The 13,977-nt window shown below is 46.7% G+C and overlaps 1 protein-coding gene across 2 annotated transcripts in view; it reads right to left on the reverse strand.

The window, feature by feature from the left end:
- The window catches only part of COL4A6 (collagen type IV alpha 6 chain), a 291,365-nt gene that overhangs the window by 30,480 nt on the left and 246,908 nt on the right, over window positions 1-13,977 (reverse strand). For both annotated transcript variants that reach the window (XM_082376976.1, XM_082376977.1), the window contains 10 exons: window positions 10,734-10,793; window positions 9,429-9,473; window positions 8,888-8,941; window positions 7,651-7,720; window positions 6,471-6,578; window positions 5,423-5,554; window positions 4,492-4,596; window positions 2,573-2,733; window positions 1,922-2,101; window positions 1,206-1,389 (listed from right to left, as the gene is read on the reverse strand). In XM_082376976.1, the coding sequence (XP_082233102.1) occupies window positions 1,206-1,389; window positions 1,922-2,101; window positions 2,573-2,733; window positions 4,492-4,596; window positions 5,423-5,554; window positions 6,471-6,578; window positions 7,651-7,720; window positions 8,888-8,941; window positions 9,429-9,473; window positions 10,734-10,793 (1,099 nt within the window). The remainder of the gene's footprint in view (window positions 1-1,205; window positions 1,390-1,921; window positions 2,102-2,572; window positions 2,734-4,491; window positions 4,597-5,422; window positions 5,555-6,470; window positions 6,579-7,650; window positions 7,721-8,887; window positions 8,942-9,428; window positions 9,474-10,733; window positions 10,794-13,977) is intronic.

Here is a 13,977-nt window from a genome sequence, read left to right on the forward strand (position 1 = left end):
AGTACATAGAGAAAGGAGGAAGAGTATCCAAGAAAAAGGCAACATGGGCAACATGTTGGAGTTGGAAATGAATATATTGTTTATGGGGACAGTGAAAGATACTGTTGTCTTAGTGTTTTGTTTTGTTTTAATCATGAAGAATTATGAGATAAAATCAGGTTAGAAAGGTTGGTTGTGTCCATGTTTGGAGACTTCTGAATTGTAGGCTGAGGAGTTTGAACATTATCCTCTATTTAGTAGAGAACATTTGTGGCTTTGGACTAGGGGAGTAACATGATGGAACCAGCACTTTACAGATTATTAAATTGGCAGCAGTCTTCATAGTGGAATTGAGTGGGGAAAGTCTAGAGATAGGAAATGAAAAACTACTTAGGAAGTTGTCATTCTTCTATCCATCCATCCATCCATCCATCTATTCCAACAAGCATATAGGTGTTAGCTAGGCATGAGATAATGAGCTTAATACCAAGAAGAAGAAGGGAAGAATATAAGAGGCATTGCAAATGAAGAATATGAGATGAATTTCAAGTTTTCAAACTTCAGACGACTACAAGAAGTGTGGTACCACTAATGGGAACACAGAAGTTGTGGAAACATAGAAGTTAGGATGAAGAACTGTTTTAGCTGTATGCAAGAAGGCAAGTTAATAGCATAGTACCTTAATCTATAAGCAGGGCTGTCACTCATTATAATTACTAAAATTCAAGTAGAAAGAGAAGCTATATAAATGGGAGGGATTTAAGGTATGAAATGGAGATCGGACTAGATAGAACTAGGGTCTCTTCTCAATCTGAGATCTCATGAATTAAGGAAAGGTTCTTCCCTACTGATGATATTACCATACAACTTAGAGGATACCTTCCTTGTCCAATTTCCACTCATTACTTCCATGGCACTTGTAATAAATGGTCATCCAGCTTCTGCTTGAAATCTTCCAGGGATTATGAGCTCATAACCTCCCAAGGCCATTCTGTTATACTTTCAGACTGCTCTGTTAGGAAGTTTTTCACTTAGTAGGGCTGAAATCTATATTGTTCTGTGTAACTGTACCACAGTGTGATCCTTTTTCCACATGAAAACCCTCAAGAGGCTTCAAAGTAGTGATTCCAGTTAGCCGTCTTATGACACATTTCACGCATCTGGGTCATATCTACCCTCAAGGAGTCAGTTTTCCAAGCCCAAAGCCATCTGATTCCCTGACTCACCTGGAATCCCGGGGGGGCCTGGTTGCCCTGGGAATCCATCTACTCCTTTATCTCCAGGAAGCCCACGAGGTCCAGAAGATCCTGGTAGCCCAATTCCTGGGGGGCCAATTGGACCAGTGCGGCCTTTTTCACCAGGAAGTCCTGGTAACCCCTTTTCACCTGGGAAGCCCTGTCCACCATCACCCTAGACAACACATAGGAAAGGATGAAAGCATGACTTAAGAGACTTATCTGGAGAGCCCTCTGACCATAGGAAAGAAACACCTAACCAGTATGAGCAGGGTTTTAGTTCTTGGTTAAAATTCTCTGTCACTCTAGTTTTTCAATCAATTCTTCTGAGTCAAGTTAATGGGAATGAAGCTCGTCAACCCTGAGTGATCTGATAATGCAAAAGGTTTTAGATTGGTGGGGGTGAGGGGGAAGGACAACTCTGGTAGGGGGGGGCGGTCATAGAAAGCAGCTGGATTACTTGCAAGGGAAAGCTCCTGAGAAGCTGAAACATTTTAAGTGATGTGGTCAGTTGTCACTAGCATTTATCAAGTGAGCCAATGACCCATTCTGAGAAAACGATTCCTATTTTACAGAAAGGAAAAGCACAGAGCCAAAAGTGTCAGTGGCAGAGGCAGGAAGTAGCCATCAGATACTCCCCACCCGCCCACCTGCCAAGTCAGGTGTGAGGATTTACAGCACTATTTACCCAGGAACAGTCCACTTACCTGAAAGCCTGGCAGGCCTGGTAAACCTGGTACTCCGTCCTTGCCTGGGGCTCCTGTCTCACCAGGGAGCCCCTGGGGACCAGGATCACCCTGATCTCCTGGCAACCCTGATCCCGTACTGAGAGTCGCTTCCCCTTTCTTTCCTCTGGGGCCTGTCAGACCTCGAGGCCCAAATACACCCTGACAAAAAGACAGAAGGGAATGATGAGGAGATGCAGACTTCATAGGATTCTGGCACCTCACATAGGTCTGACCTAAAACAGGTCCTTGGGTACATTTTGGCGCAGTTCTGGACACTGGATTATGTCGTCATCTTGGATTATAATTGCCCATTTATTTTCTTACCCTTTCTAAATTTTGAAATCTTTGAGGATGGGAACCTTGTCTTCAGGGCCTGGCACAGTTCTAGGCAAATGTAAATAATTTTGTGGAAGGAAGGGAGGGAAGAAGGGAGGGAACATAGGTAGGTTAAAGCAGAAAGGGACTTTCAAGATACCTAGATAGACTTCTTCGTATTACGGATCAAAACCTTGAAGGTCTGCTTTATCTCCATCTTTCTTTTATGTGTTTTAGGAAAGTGATTGGTGAGGAGTGAGGGGCACTTGAAAGCTCCCATTTGCTCCCTCAGGGCCAAAGTTTGGTAAGACTTACTGGATCCCCTGATGGGCCCTGTGCACCCCCAGAGCCTGGATCTCCTCTCGTTCCTTTCAGGCCCGGAAGGCCCAGGAGACCTGGTGGCCCAGGCAGGCCTGGCTCCCCAGGTGGTCCAATGTTTGGGACACCACCGTCACAAGCACAAAAACCTGAGTCCCCTGGAGGAAAAAAAAAGACAACATGAATCTAAGTGGGCCATCTTTCCAAGAAGAAGGAAGACCTGCCGGTGGTAATTTGTGACCTGAACAACTCCATGGAGGGAATCAGAAGGCCTGCAGAGAACAGACTCGAATGAACTAGGTTCACTTTCCATCAAAGTACATCTGTGCTAGTGATTTGGATTTCAATCTTCTGGGGTGGAGCCCAGCCATCAGCGAGTCTAATGTGCAGCCAGAGTTGAGAACCACTGACCTATACTAACCAACTGAGAGTCTGGAATCCAAGCCACTCGAACATCCTATTCACCAAAATGTCTTTCCCCTGTCTTTTGTACACAGAGACAAATGCCAAATAAATTGATGACAGAGATTTCAGCAAAGCATCTTTGAAGAGATAGCAAGGAGTCACTAGCACTATAGCCCAGCCATTTATACCTTCCATGCTTATGGTCTAGGAAATGAGACTTTGGATCAACATAGGTGACTCTGAGTTTCCCTAAGATCCTGAAGGGCCTCTTCCTACCTTTAGAAAATCGATAATCCCTGAAACTCTGAAAGAACAGCCTGTTCTCCAAATAATCACTTCTCGAGTGTGATCCATGAACCTCCTGCATGAGTCACCTGGGATGCTTGTTTATAAGGCAGCTTGCTGGGCCTCACCCCAGGTCCAATCAATCAGACTCTCAGGCGGCCAGATCCAAGAATCTAATTTGTAGTAATTTCCCCTAGGTGATTCTCATGTCCAGTGAGTCACTTGAGAATCACTATCACTATTCCAGACTTAGAGAGAGGAAAAAAAAAAAAAAACCTTCTGGTTCCATGGGAATATAGGAGGGGAGGCATTAGAGTTGGCCCTGTTTTTAAGTATGAGAATGGTATCAAGAAGCACACCAGCTCTGTAGTGAGTCAGGGAAGGGCCAAAGTTGACATCCTAGGTCAAGACTTGAAATTTAATATCCTTTGCTCTCAACCATCTTCCCTGGATCTAAAAAGTAGAGATGGGGCTTTCAAAAATTTCTGAACTAGCTCCTATACTTAGGTAGTGCCATTTTATGATAGGGCAATGAGAAAGGAGAGGAGTGAGTTAAAACCTCTCTGTCTGAGGTTGAGGAGAGCTGTAAATTCCTTGAGAGAATAGGAGAGATCCCAGGTACCTGAAACCCCCAGGTATACCCAAACCTCTCTTCAGCCAGTACTTTCACCTCTTCCTCCACCCTGCCCTGGGCTGGAACTATAATGAAGTGATTTATTTGCACTTTAGCATCTGCCCCTCAGAGTATGAAATGGAGGAATGACCCAAAGGCAACAGGAAGATGGAAAGTGCAAGGCAGCCGAAGGCTGGGGCAATCAATCAGTCCTTCAGTCAATCTGTGGGGACCGGAGTTGTTTTCCTGGAGCCAGTTGGCTTTTTCAGAGTTCCAGGTCTTGACCTCTCCTTCAGGCTGAAGATAATCATAAGTGACTTCCTGCCTTGGCCTTGCAAACTGAGAGGGGCTGCAGAATGTGCAGAGTAGCTTCTGCAGGTGGAAGGGGCAGGAAGAGTAGTAGCCTGGGGGCCACTTTGTCCTGTGAGACCTCAATCGCCAGCATCAGTCTTAGAGCTCCAAATATAGCACTTCCAACAGTCGTATAATCACATCCCCAGTCAAGATCCAGGATTGGTCCTGTTCAGGTTCCCAAGGCTGTTAGTTTGCTCCTTCCCAGAGGGCCTTCTCCAGGGAGTTTGGGGAACAAAGAAACCTAAGGGGGCAAAATCACCTTTGATTCCTTTGAGGCCTGGGTTTCCTTTTGGACCTCGTTCTCCTCGGAGACCAGGCAACCCTGGCTCTGTGCTCTGTAGAGTTCCCGTCTCAAATGCTGGACCTTTAGGAAAAAGAAACATAAAAGATTGGCAACTTACAGGAGCCTGGGCTCATGTGACTCAGCATAGCAGCTCAGTCACCAAGGGTCCTTGAGCCTCAACCACCAGAGCAGAGGCACCCTACCCCCAAAAAATCCAAGACAAGGACCCAAAATCTGTAGCAAGTCCAAACTCTGTTGGCTCAATTCTTTCTACTACTACTACTTATAGGATGTCTACTATGTTCCAGGCACTGGACTAGACACTGGGGATATGGGAATAACCAAGGCAGCTTCAGCAACTCAGCAGTCCCCGTGTCTATCCCAGGAAGTCCTCTTAGGACAAAAGAGGAGATGGGTACAAGCTGCAGTGGTCAGGGGTTGCAGGTTACAAAGAAACATGCGGGGCATATTTCTAGCCTTTTTCTTAGAATCTAGAATCTCATACTCAGGTAGATGACCTAAGGAGAATAAGCCCTGTGGAGGCTTTTAGCAGCCACTTTGAGGATCCAGGCTTGGTTTCCCATTTCTTGGACTCTCAGCCCGCCCTGCTGGAGCCCTGAGGACCAGGGAAAGCTTGAAAGAGCCAATGCTGCTCCTTCAGGAGCTGCAAGACCACAGGCCTTGGGGCTGAGAACAGTGCAGGGGGAAATGGAATGACTACGAAGTCAGAAGGCATTAGGTAGTGTCTGATCACCGAGATGGCCCTCACTTGCCTATTCCTTGATGAACATTCTGATTGCTGTGGTCCCTAACCTGTGAGATACGCCCTCCCTCAAAAATCAGGACTGTTCTGCAATCTGGATCACACCTGAATCTCAAGACCAAAGAGAGAAACAAAACAACTTACCGGGTGGGCCTGGTAGGCCTGGCAAACCATCTCTGCCAGGGAGGCCAGCTGCCCCAATTGTGGTGCGGCCGGGGTTTCCTTGGTCCCCCCTCAGGCCTGGAACTCCCTGGAGCCCTAGAGCACCGGGGCCACCTGGAAGGATAAGCCCACACAAAAACGCTCACCATATCACCCTCCTCTTCAGGGGATTCCAATCAGTGCCGATGTTAGACACTAGCTCCAAGGAAGAATTTGGGAAAGCATTTGCCCTTCTCCTGCAGCTGAGTTAGAAGGGTCCCTAGGAATCAGCTAGCCTAACCTCTTGGGAAATGGAGGCCCAAAGACGTACAGAAACATGGTCAGGGGTGCAGAACTTCTAAGTGGCACACCTGAGAGGGAAACCTGGGTCTCCAGCCTCCCATTTCTAGATTTTTTCCACCTTGGTGCTGAGATCAGCTCTACCTCCTCCAAGGGGCCGTTTTAAAAGCATAGGTACCCTTACAGAGGCCCATCTCCAAGGAATTTAGAAACTGCTGTCTTTAAAAGTAATGTCTGAGGCTTTATATTTGGGACATCACTGCCTCCCAGACTCTGGCATGCCCTTTCTCTGTTTACTACTATAGAGTGGCATATGGGCGTGTTCCTCCAATGATTGCGTCAAGGATGTCATCCACAGGATCCTGGGGCCATTTAGTGCCTGGGTTAAGCACAGAGTGAAGGTCTGGGTACAAACTTTCGTCTGGGCTTTTGTTAGCTCCTTCGGGCAAGCATCAGCTGGGATGGCACATAAACAGAAGAGTGACAGGGCTCTGGCAGGCCAACGCAGGCCCCCTCATTGATGGTCTGGGATTGCCTGTCTAGCGACGGTACATTATTGAGGCCAAAGGAAAGCTGCTTGCCCAGGCCCTATTCTCATATACATTGGCCTTGGGCTTGCAGCAGGGAGCCTACTGACTATAGTCTACCTTTCTTTTGACTTTGGCTGGGTATGTACCCACACCAGAGTACAGAAGGGGACGCTGAGTACCAGAGTGGAGATCTGTGCATGGGGTGGGTTAGTTTGTTTTACCTGGTAAAGCTGGTAATCCAGGAGCACCAGGAGGGCCAGGCAGGCCCTGGATGCCTTCATCTCCTTTAAGGCCTGGGAGGCCTGGCATACCGGGGTCTCCAGGATAACCTGGCATTGCAACAACAACAAAAAAAGCGGTAAGCAAACCGAAGGGAGGCCCACAAATGCCACAAAATGCCTCAAAAGAGTTGCAAGGAGATGTCCTCAGGTTAGAAGCACCTTTCTTGCCCTTCATAGGTCTCCCAGATGCTAATGCCCTCATGTGATAATGGGCCTGTTTGAGCTAAGGCTCTCCTACTGTTCAGTACTGGTCTGGCCAGGGCTTACCTTCCATGGTAAGATCTGATAAGTACTAGGAAGGTTCTTCTACTACTAGTAATCTTGTGTCATGCCTCAAATCTCTGTCATTTGGGTTAAGGTGTTGAAGTCTACTCTTCATGTTATACACAGGTTTCTTGAGCATGGAACACAGGAAGCCACTGTCAACCATTAACACCTCAGCTTTAATGAGTTTACCAGACAGGGCACAGGCCTGAGAGGATGTGAGGAGAAAGAAGTTGGGAGACCCAGATGGAAGAGGCACTATAGTAGAAGCCTTTGGTCAAGCGAGAAGTAGCTGGAGACACTGACATCTAGATCTCTAGAGAAGGCGAAGGGAAGAGTTGGGCACACACCGTAACTAGAACGAGGAGAGGTGAAGACTAACTTCCAAAGTGTCATACTATCGAGGGCTGTCCTAACCAAAAGATACTTGCTCCCCTAACCAAAGATACTTTTCCACTTCCCGTGAAATTGTCAAGCTCAAGCAAGCATGGGATCACGTACATGAGACCCTGTGTGTCCCAGAGTATCAGGCTGAAGTTAGCCTAGCTGGGAGGGTATGAATCCTTCCCTAAGCATCACTAGGAGAACCATTTTTAGCAAATCCAGACCCAGGCCAACGCAAATCCTAGTCTTGGTGGACCCAACACAAACATGGAGTATGGGGCTTGGCTTCTTTGCCTAAGACATTGGAGTTAGATTCATTTCCCAAGTTTTGGATCCATGAGTGGCCCTTGTGGGGATCGGGTTTCGCAGCAATCCAGTGGCTGACAAAGTATCCTCTTAACAATTACAGGGGATATAGAATTCAACTTCCTATCTTTTTTTTTTTCCCACTCCAATCAATGAAAAGTTGCACCTGAGATCACAGCACCATCTGTATCGATGAAAACATCTGGGCCTGGCAGGCCAATGTCACCCTTTTCACCCTGCAAAGGTTAAATACATTAAACACAAATATTTCTGTGACCTCATCACGGAAGATTTATGTTCCCTCAAAACCATTCCCTGGGACAATGGAAGGTTCCTCCTTCTGTAACCCCTGATTTCCAGGGCCAAATAATCCATAGGTTAATTTCAAAGTCCAATAAATTTAAGATGAAGGTGACACAAGGCAGCCCAGAGGCCTGACACTCAATTGAGAACCTGTCAAGGACAAGGGATCCCAATTTTATTTTGCAACCTGACTCCGGGACAATCTGCTTCTGGGCCTGGGAAACATATCGCAGGAATAGACAATATGGCTATACCCAAGAGGTTCTAAGGAGGGAACAGAGTTTTAACTTTTTTTTTCCCACTTTCAGCAGGCTTGGGACTCTGCTACTGTCACGGCCCTTGTTAGTTAGTGGGTGATGTCAGGCAGAGGAAGTCAAAAGAGTCCTAATTCTCTCAAAAGGGAGACTCAGGTACCAGAATCAGATAGAGTGGCATATCCAGGGTTTGGGGGGTAGGAGCTGCCTGCCCCAGGTGCAGGCAATAAGGGGATGCGTTGCTTGAGAGAATTTAAAAACGATAACAAAACCCAAAAGTTGGCAATTCTGAACAATGTCAGTAATAAAATATTTCTCCTTGTAGGGATGGATTTGCTTGTACGCATTTCGTGTGAAAAGGGTGACATCTAAAATGTCAGAATACTAAAAAATACTCCATTTCATCACATAGGCATTTGCTATGATCTGAATGTTTGTGTCCCCCGAAAATTCATGTTGAAAACCTAATGCCCAAGGTGATGACGATATTAGGAGGTGAGGCCTTTGGGAGGTGATTAGGTCATGAGGGCAGAGCTCCCACCATTGTTAGTACCCTTATAAAAGAGGCCCAAGAGAGCTAGCCTGCCCCTTCCACCATGTGAGGACACAGCAAGAAGTAGGCAGTTTGCAAGCCGGAGGAGGATCTTCACCAGAAATTAACCATACTGGCCCCCTGATCTCAGACTTCCAGCCTCCAGAACTATGAGAAATATATTTCTCTTTTTTATAAGCCACCCAGTCTGTGATATTTTGTTATAGCAGCCCAAATGGACTAAATAGCATTTATACTAATTCTTCACCCTTCCATCTCCTCAATCCTGGATTTTCACTTCCCAACAACATTACCTTAATTCCTGGGAATCCATTAAGTCCGGGGAAACCTGAAGACCCCTTCTTGCCCTGTGACAGAAACATAGTTACAACTGAATTGAATGTCTAAGAACATAAGAGGGGGTGGTTTTTGGATTAGGCCAGGGCAAATGGCACAGGGATTTTGGCCGGCATTCCAGGATATATACGGATCATACCTGACTCTGGAAGCCGTAAAATGTTCCAGAAGGCAATATGGCGCTTAGGTAGCCAACTTGCACGTTAGGAGGTACAAGGGCCACAAGGCTAGAGATGAATACAAGCAGGCTGGCCTTGCTAGGCCCTGATAACATGTTAAAGGAGTACGACTGCATCACAGCACTGAACACTGGACACTCATCTTCTTGGGTAAAAACAAAAGAAGTGAGTGGCTGAGATTCTATCAAACAAAGAGAGGCGGACAATTTGAATTGTAAGCAGTGTTTCCCTTTGGATTGATGGTCATGTTAAGTAAAGCAAGAGGGCCTTCTGATTTGGATTTTATACACTGAGGCTTTAATGATATTAACCAAAATACCTGACTCCCTGGAGGGCCTTGGACTCCTTCTAAACCCACGGGACCCTGTAAAGAGAATAGAGGTACCTTAGAAAGATTAATAGCCCATACTAGACAAAGCAACTAGACTTACATAACAAAGCTCTCCAACTGAGATCAGGATTTAGTAGCTCCTAAAACCAGGTAAGAGAATGTTCCTAGACTTGCCTTAATGACTTCTTTCTAAGCACTAATCCATCAGGCTGAATAGGCACACAGGGAATTTTTAAAGAGCTAAATAAATGGAAACATTTTAAGTACTAGGTGGAATTGGGTAGAAGGGCTGGGTGGTATTATACTTAGTCTGCATTAGTTCCAAGTCATGAGATTTTTAAATAGATTGTGGGAGGGCCTCTTGTCTCTCTCCCCCAATGCATTTTTTGTTGGTGATTTTGTGTTTTCAAGACAAGGGAGTAGAGGAAAGTGGAGAAAGAAATGGCAGGGTAATGGATGAACATTGCTGAATACTCAAAAGACTCTTGACAAACTTCATGACCAAGCTAAAAAGACAATTAATACTCTGAAATGTTGCTTCTTTAAGGCTAAGGTTGGCCAATTACTAACAACATAAGACCTAAGTGCCTGAAGCTAGGAATCAGAGAGGCTAACAGTTATTTCTCCACTTGAAGTGAGATTATTATTGGAAACTGTTGACTCCAAACATTACTCACTATGTTCTAGAACTTCCCAGGTTTGTTTCTGTCCTATAAAAATTGCACTTGGTCCTCTTCCTTCCATTCCTGCAAACTGCCCCTACCCCACCTTCCCTCAGGATAGAATGGAATGAAAGTAAGACATGTCATTCTTTAGCCCAGAAGATAATTATAGTTGAGGACAAGGAGAGTAAACGGGCTGAGGAGCCACCTGGTGTAGGGGGTACAGTAAGTCTCCTACATGCGAACGAGTTCCATTCCAAGAGTGCGTTTGTTAAGTCCAGTTTGTTCGGAAGTCCAACAAAGTTAGCCTAGATACCCAACTAACACAATTGGCTATATAGTACTGTACTGTAATAGGTTTATAATACGTTTGCATCTTTGAAAGGTTCACAACTTGAAGGTTCGTACGTAGGGGACTTACTGTTCATCATTCCTTATTCAAAGGAGCCACTAAGTCAAGGGAATGTGGCAGAAGGGAGAGCAAGAGGTCTTAGGGACCTGCCCGAGGGTTGAGAAAGAGAAACAAGAGAAGCTTAGGAGGCCATCAAGTTACATAACAGAGATGCAAACAGGAAAGAAAAGGGACCGGGTGACTTGACAGATCCAGGCAAGCAAAATTCCAGGTTCGTACCCTAGGTCCCGGCAAACCAGGGATTCCCTTTTCTCCTTTTTCTCCAGCAATTCCAAATCCCTAAAGGAAAAAAAGAGACCACAGATTATAACATTCATTTCCTCACAGGTCTCCTGGCTCCATCCAAAGCAAGGTGGTAATTTCCAATCAGCTCCACTGTCCCCCGGGGGCAGCTCGCCATGCTGAACGTCTCGTCACCGCCTGAGAAACACATAGGACTTGAAGATAATTTGAACCATTCATTCAAGGCTTCTTTTTGGTTCTAGAAGTAATGTCTTCTCCCCCAAAAACTATTACAAGTATTTATGGAAACACGAACTAACAGCATAGAAATGATGACAGATCTAACCTCATTGATTTTACAGATGGGGAAACTAACACTCAGAAGGGCCAAGCATCTTGCATGGGTTAGAGAGTCAACGAGACAGTCAGGGCTTCAGCTTCCGTTCCAGGGCCCTTTCCAAGAGAACAGCCTGCTTCCCACCATCTAGGAGCCTGGGTCAAAGATGACCCACAAATGGAGAATTGTGTTAATCCTTGGGGATCGATGCTAGAGAGAAGAGCTTTTGCCCTTTGGAGACATGATGACTGCAACATCCTCTTCAGTGGGAAGGAGTGCTTCTATCTAGGCGTGATCTAGAACCGTGCGGGCTTTAGGAACACTCTCAAAGGGACTGCAGGATGGTCGCCAACCCCTCTTGCCCTGCTCACAGGAGGTGAGGGCTTGCAGCCACAGACATGACTTGGGGATTCTCTAGGAACAAGCAGAAATCCAAAAAGCAGAGTGAATGAGAGAGCTTCCTCCCCTCTGGGTCCAGGGCAAGCATATTCTGGGCCCCCGAGATACAGAAGAATTCATTACCAGAGTGGATAAAGTCTTTCATGGCAAACGTAATCGAGGTCACTTTGTTGTTACTGTTTAAAATGGGACTTCCTGGAGCACGAATTTTGGCAAATAGCATTTAGGTCTATTATGAGAGTAAAGGAGGCAGTGAAGTTTTCTCAAATGTAAGCCTGTGAAAGACACTAAGTGTTATGGCACATCTCCTGTTGTCCTCTTGATGTGACCTGGCTCAGCTGATTGTAAAAGCACTGCTCCAATCCCATTTGTAGTGTTTTTCTTCCTCTTCCATACTCAGAGCATTCCCGTGGGTACAGTTGGCCGAATAGCCCTTAGTTTTCTAGGCCCAAGTTTTTACTTTCTTTTGTTTTTAAAACGTGAGTTGTTTTTATTGTTGTTGTTGTTGAGGAGGGGAGTGTATGTCTGTGAAGGGTCCAACTCAAAGCAGTCTTTGGTTCCTACTTGCCTTCCCTCTTTTCTACATCTACAGTTAGGAGTCAAATTGCTCAGACCTCATGCTGAATAGGATTTCTATTTGAAAGGCCCGTGTGTCAAACTGAATGCAAACTTAGTTCTGCAGCTCAAATTGGAAACCAAGGCATGCTGCCCCCTGGTGGCATGTATCTATTGGCAGCTGAAGTCAAACATTTCACGGAGCCTTCCCGGGCCTGTGCACAGAAGCTACGGCAGCCCACGCTGCCCCAAACTCTTCAAGCACTAAGCCGGGTTCCGGATGAAAGTCTGGGAGCAGAAGGTCTGTATCACATTCACTTCTGCCTCCTCCAAGGCATGTTACCGTAGTCTGAATGCATACAAGGTGGTCCAATACATACTTGTTGAATTAAATGGAACAGTGACCCAGGGAAAAAACTGTTCAAAAGCGCAAGAAAAACAATGTCCAGCACGGGTTTGAGCCCTGGTCCGGGAAGATCCCACACGCCGCAGAGCAACTAAGCCCCTGCACCACAACTACTGAGCCTGCGCTGTAGAGTCCACGAGCCACAACTACTGAGCCTGTGCGCCTAGAGCCCGTGCTCTGCAACAAGAGTAGCCACCAGTCTCCACAACTAGAGAAAGCCCGCGCGCAGCAATGAAGACCCAATGCAGCCAAAAATAAATAAATAAAATAAATTTTTTAAAAAATGGGAAAAATGAGCCTCTAGGGCTTCCCTGGTGGAGCAGTGGTTAAGAATCCGCCTGCCAATGCAGGGGACATGGGTTCGAGCCCTGGTTGGAGAAGATCCCACATGCTGCAGAGCAACTAAGCCCGTGCGCCACAACTACTGAGGATGCACTTTAGAGCCCACGAGCCACGACTACTGAAGCTTGCACGCGTAGAGCCCATGCTCCGCAACAAGAAAAGCCACTGCAATGTGAAGCCCGTGCACCACAACAAAGAGTAGCCCCCGCTTGCTGCAACTAGAGAAAGCCCGCGTGCAGTAACAAAGGCACAACTCAGCCAAAAATAAATAAAAGAAAAGAAATAAATTTATTAAAAAAATAATAAAAAAAAAAAAAATGAAAAAAAAAAAAAAAAAAGAATGTCCAGGAACCATCTCACAGCCTCCACCTATCTTTTCCACAGTTGTAAAGACAAGGGGTCCTTGTCCTTCTTCTCCAGAAAGCAGAAAGAGCCTCTGGACTCCTGCTTTCTCAGAGAGAGGGTCTGAGAGCTTGAGCTACAAGGTGAGCAAAAAAACATATACAAAGTTTAAAAGGGGAAAAAAAAATTGTTAAAAAGCAATTTGTGTGTCGGGGTTAGAGTCAATAAAACATACAAATTGCAAGATATTGGGCTGTAGGCTCAGCTTGTCTCCCAGCACAGGGGCGCCCTGTACGAGGCCCTACTGAACAAGCTGCTCTAGCAAGATGTCTTGGGCCCCGGCCCCGGCCCAGCCGGTCGCCACCACGAGCTGACCAGCACCCACTGCTCCCTTACCCCTTCTCAGGCACGGTCAGGGACCCCTCATTAGAGCACTAGCTTAGCTGTTTACAGGCCGGCTCTCTAGGGCCCTGGGCTCCTGGCATTTTGGGTTCATGGATATTAGTGGCTCTGCAAAAACTCAACTTCAGTCACGTGACTGGGAGTCGGGGTGGACAGCAGGGTGACCAGGGGGGTGTGAGAAAAAGGCAAGCTGCAAACAGTAGGCTGGAACCAGGGGCTGTCAGGCCCCGCTGCGGAGTGAAAGGCACTTTGGCTCTGGGTCCTCAGAGGCCTGCTGGCCCGAGAGGCAGGCTGCCAGCACGGTCACCCTCTCTGCCTGAGCTCCTCGCCCGGCCCCAGCGAGGGCGGTGGACAGGGGCGAGGCCCACCTGCACAAGGAGGGCGGGAAGGCAGGAGGGAGGCTGAAGCCTGAAAAGGGGGACTGAGGCCATGGCGGAGGGGCGGGGAATGATCATATT

This window comes from Balaenoptera borealis, assembly GCF_965194805.1.
Source record: "Balaenoptera borealis genome assembly, chromosome: X".
Lineage (NCBI taxonomy): Eukaryota > Metazoa > Chordata > Mammalia > Artiodactyla > Balaenopteridae > Balaenoptera > Balaenoptera borealis.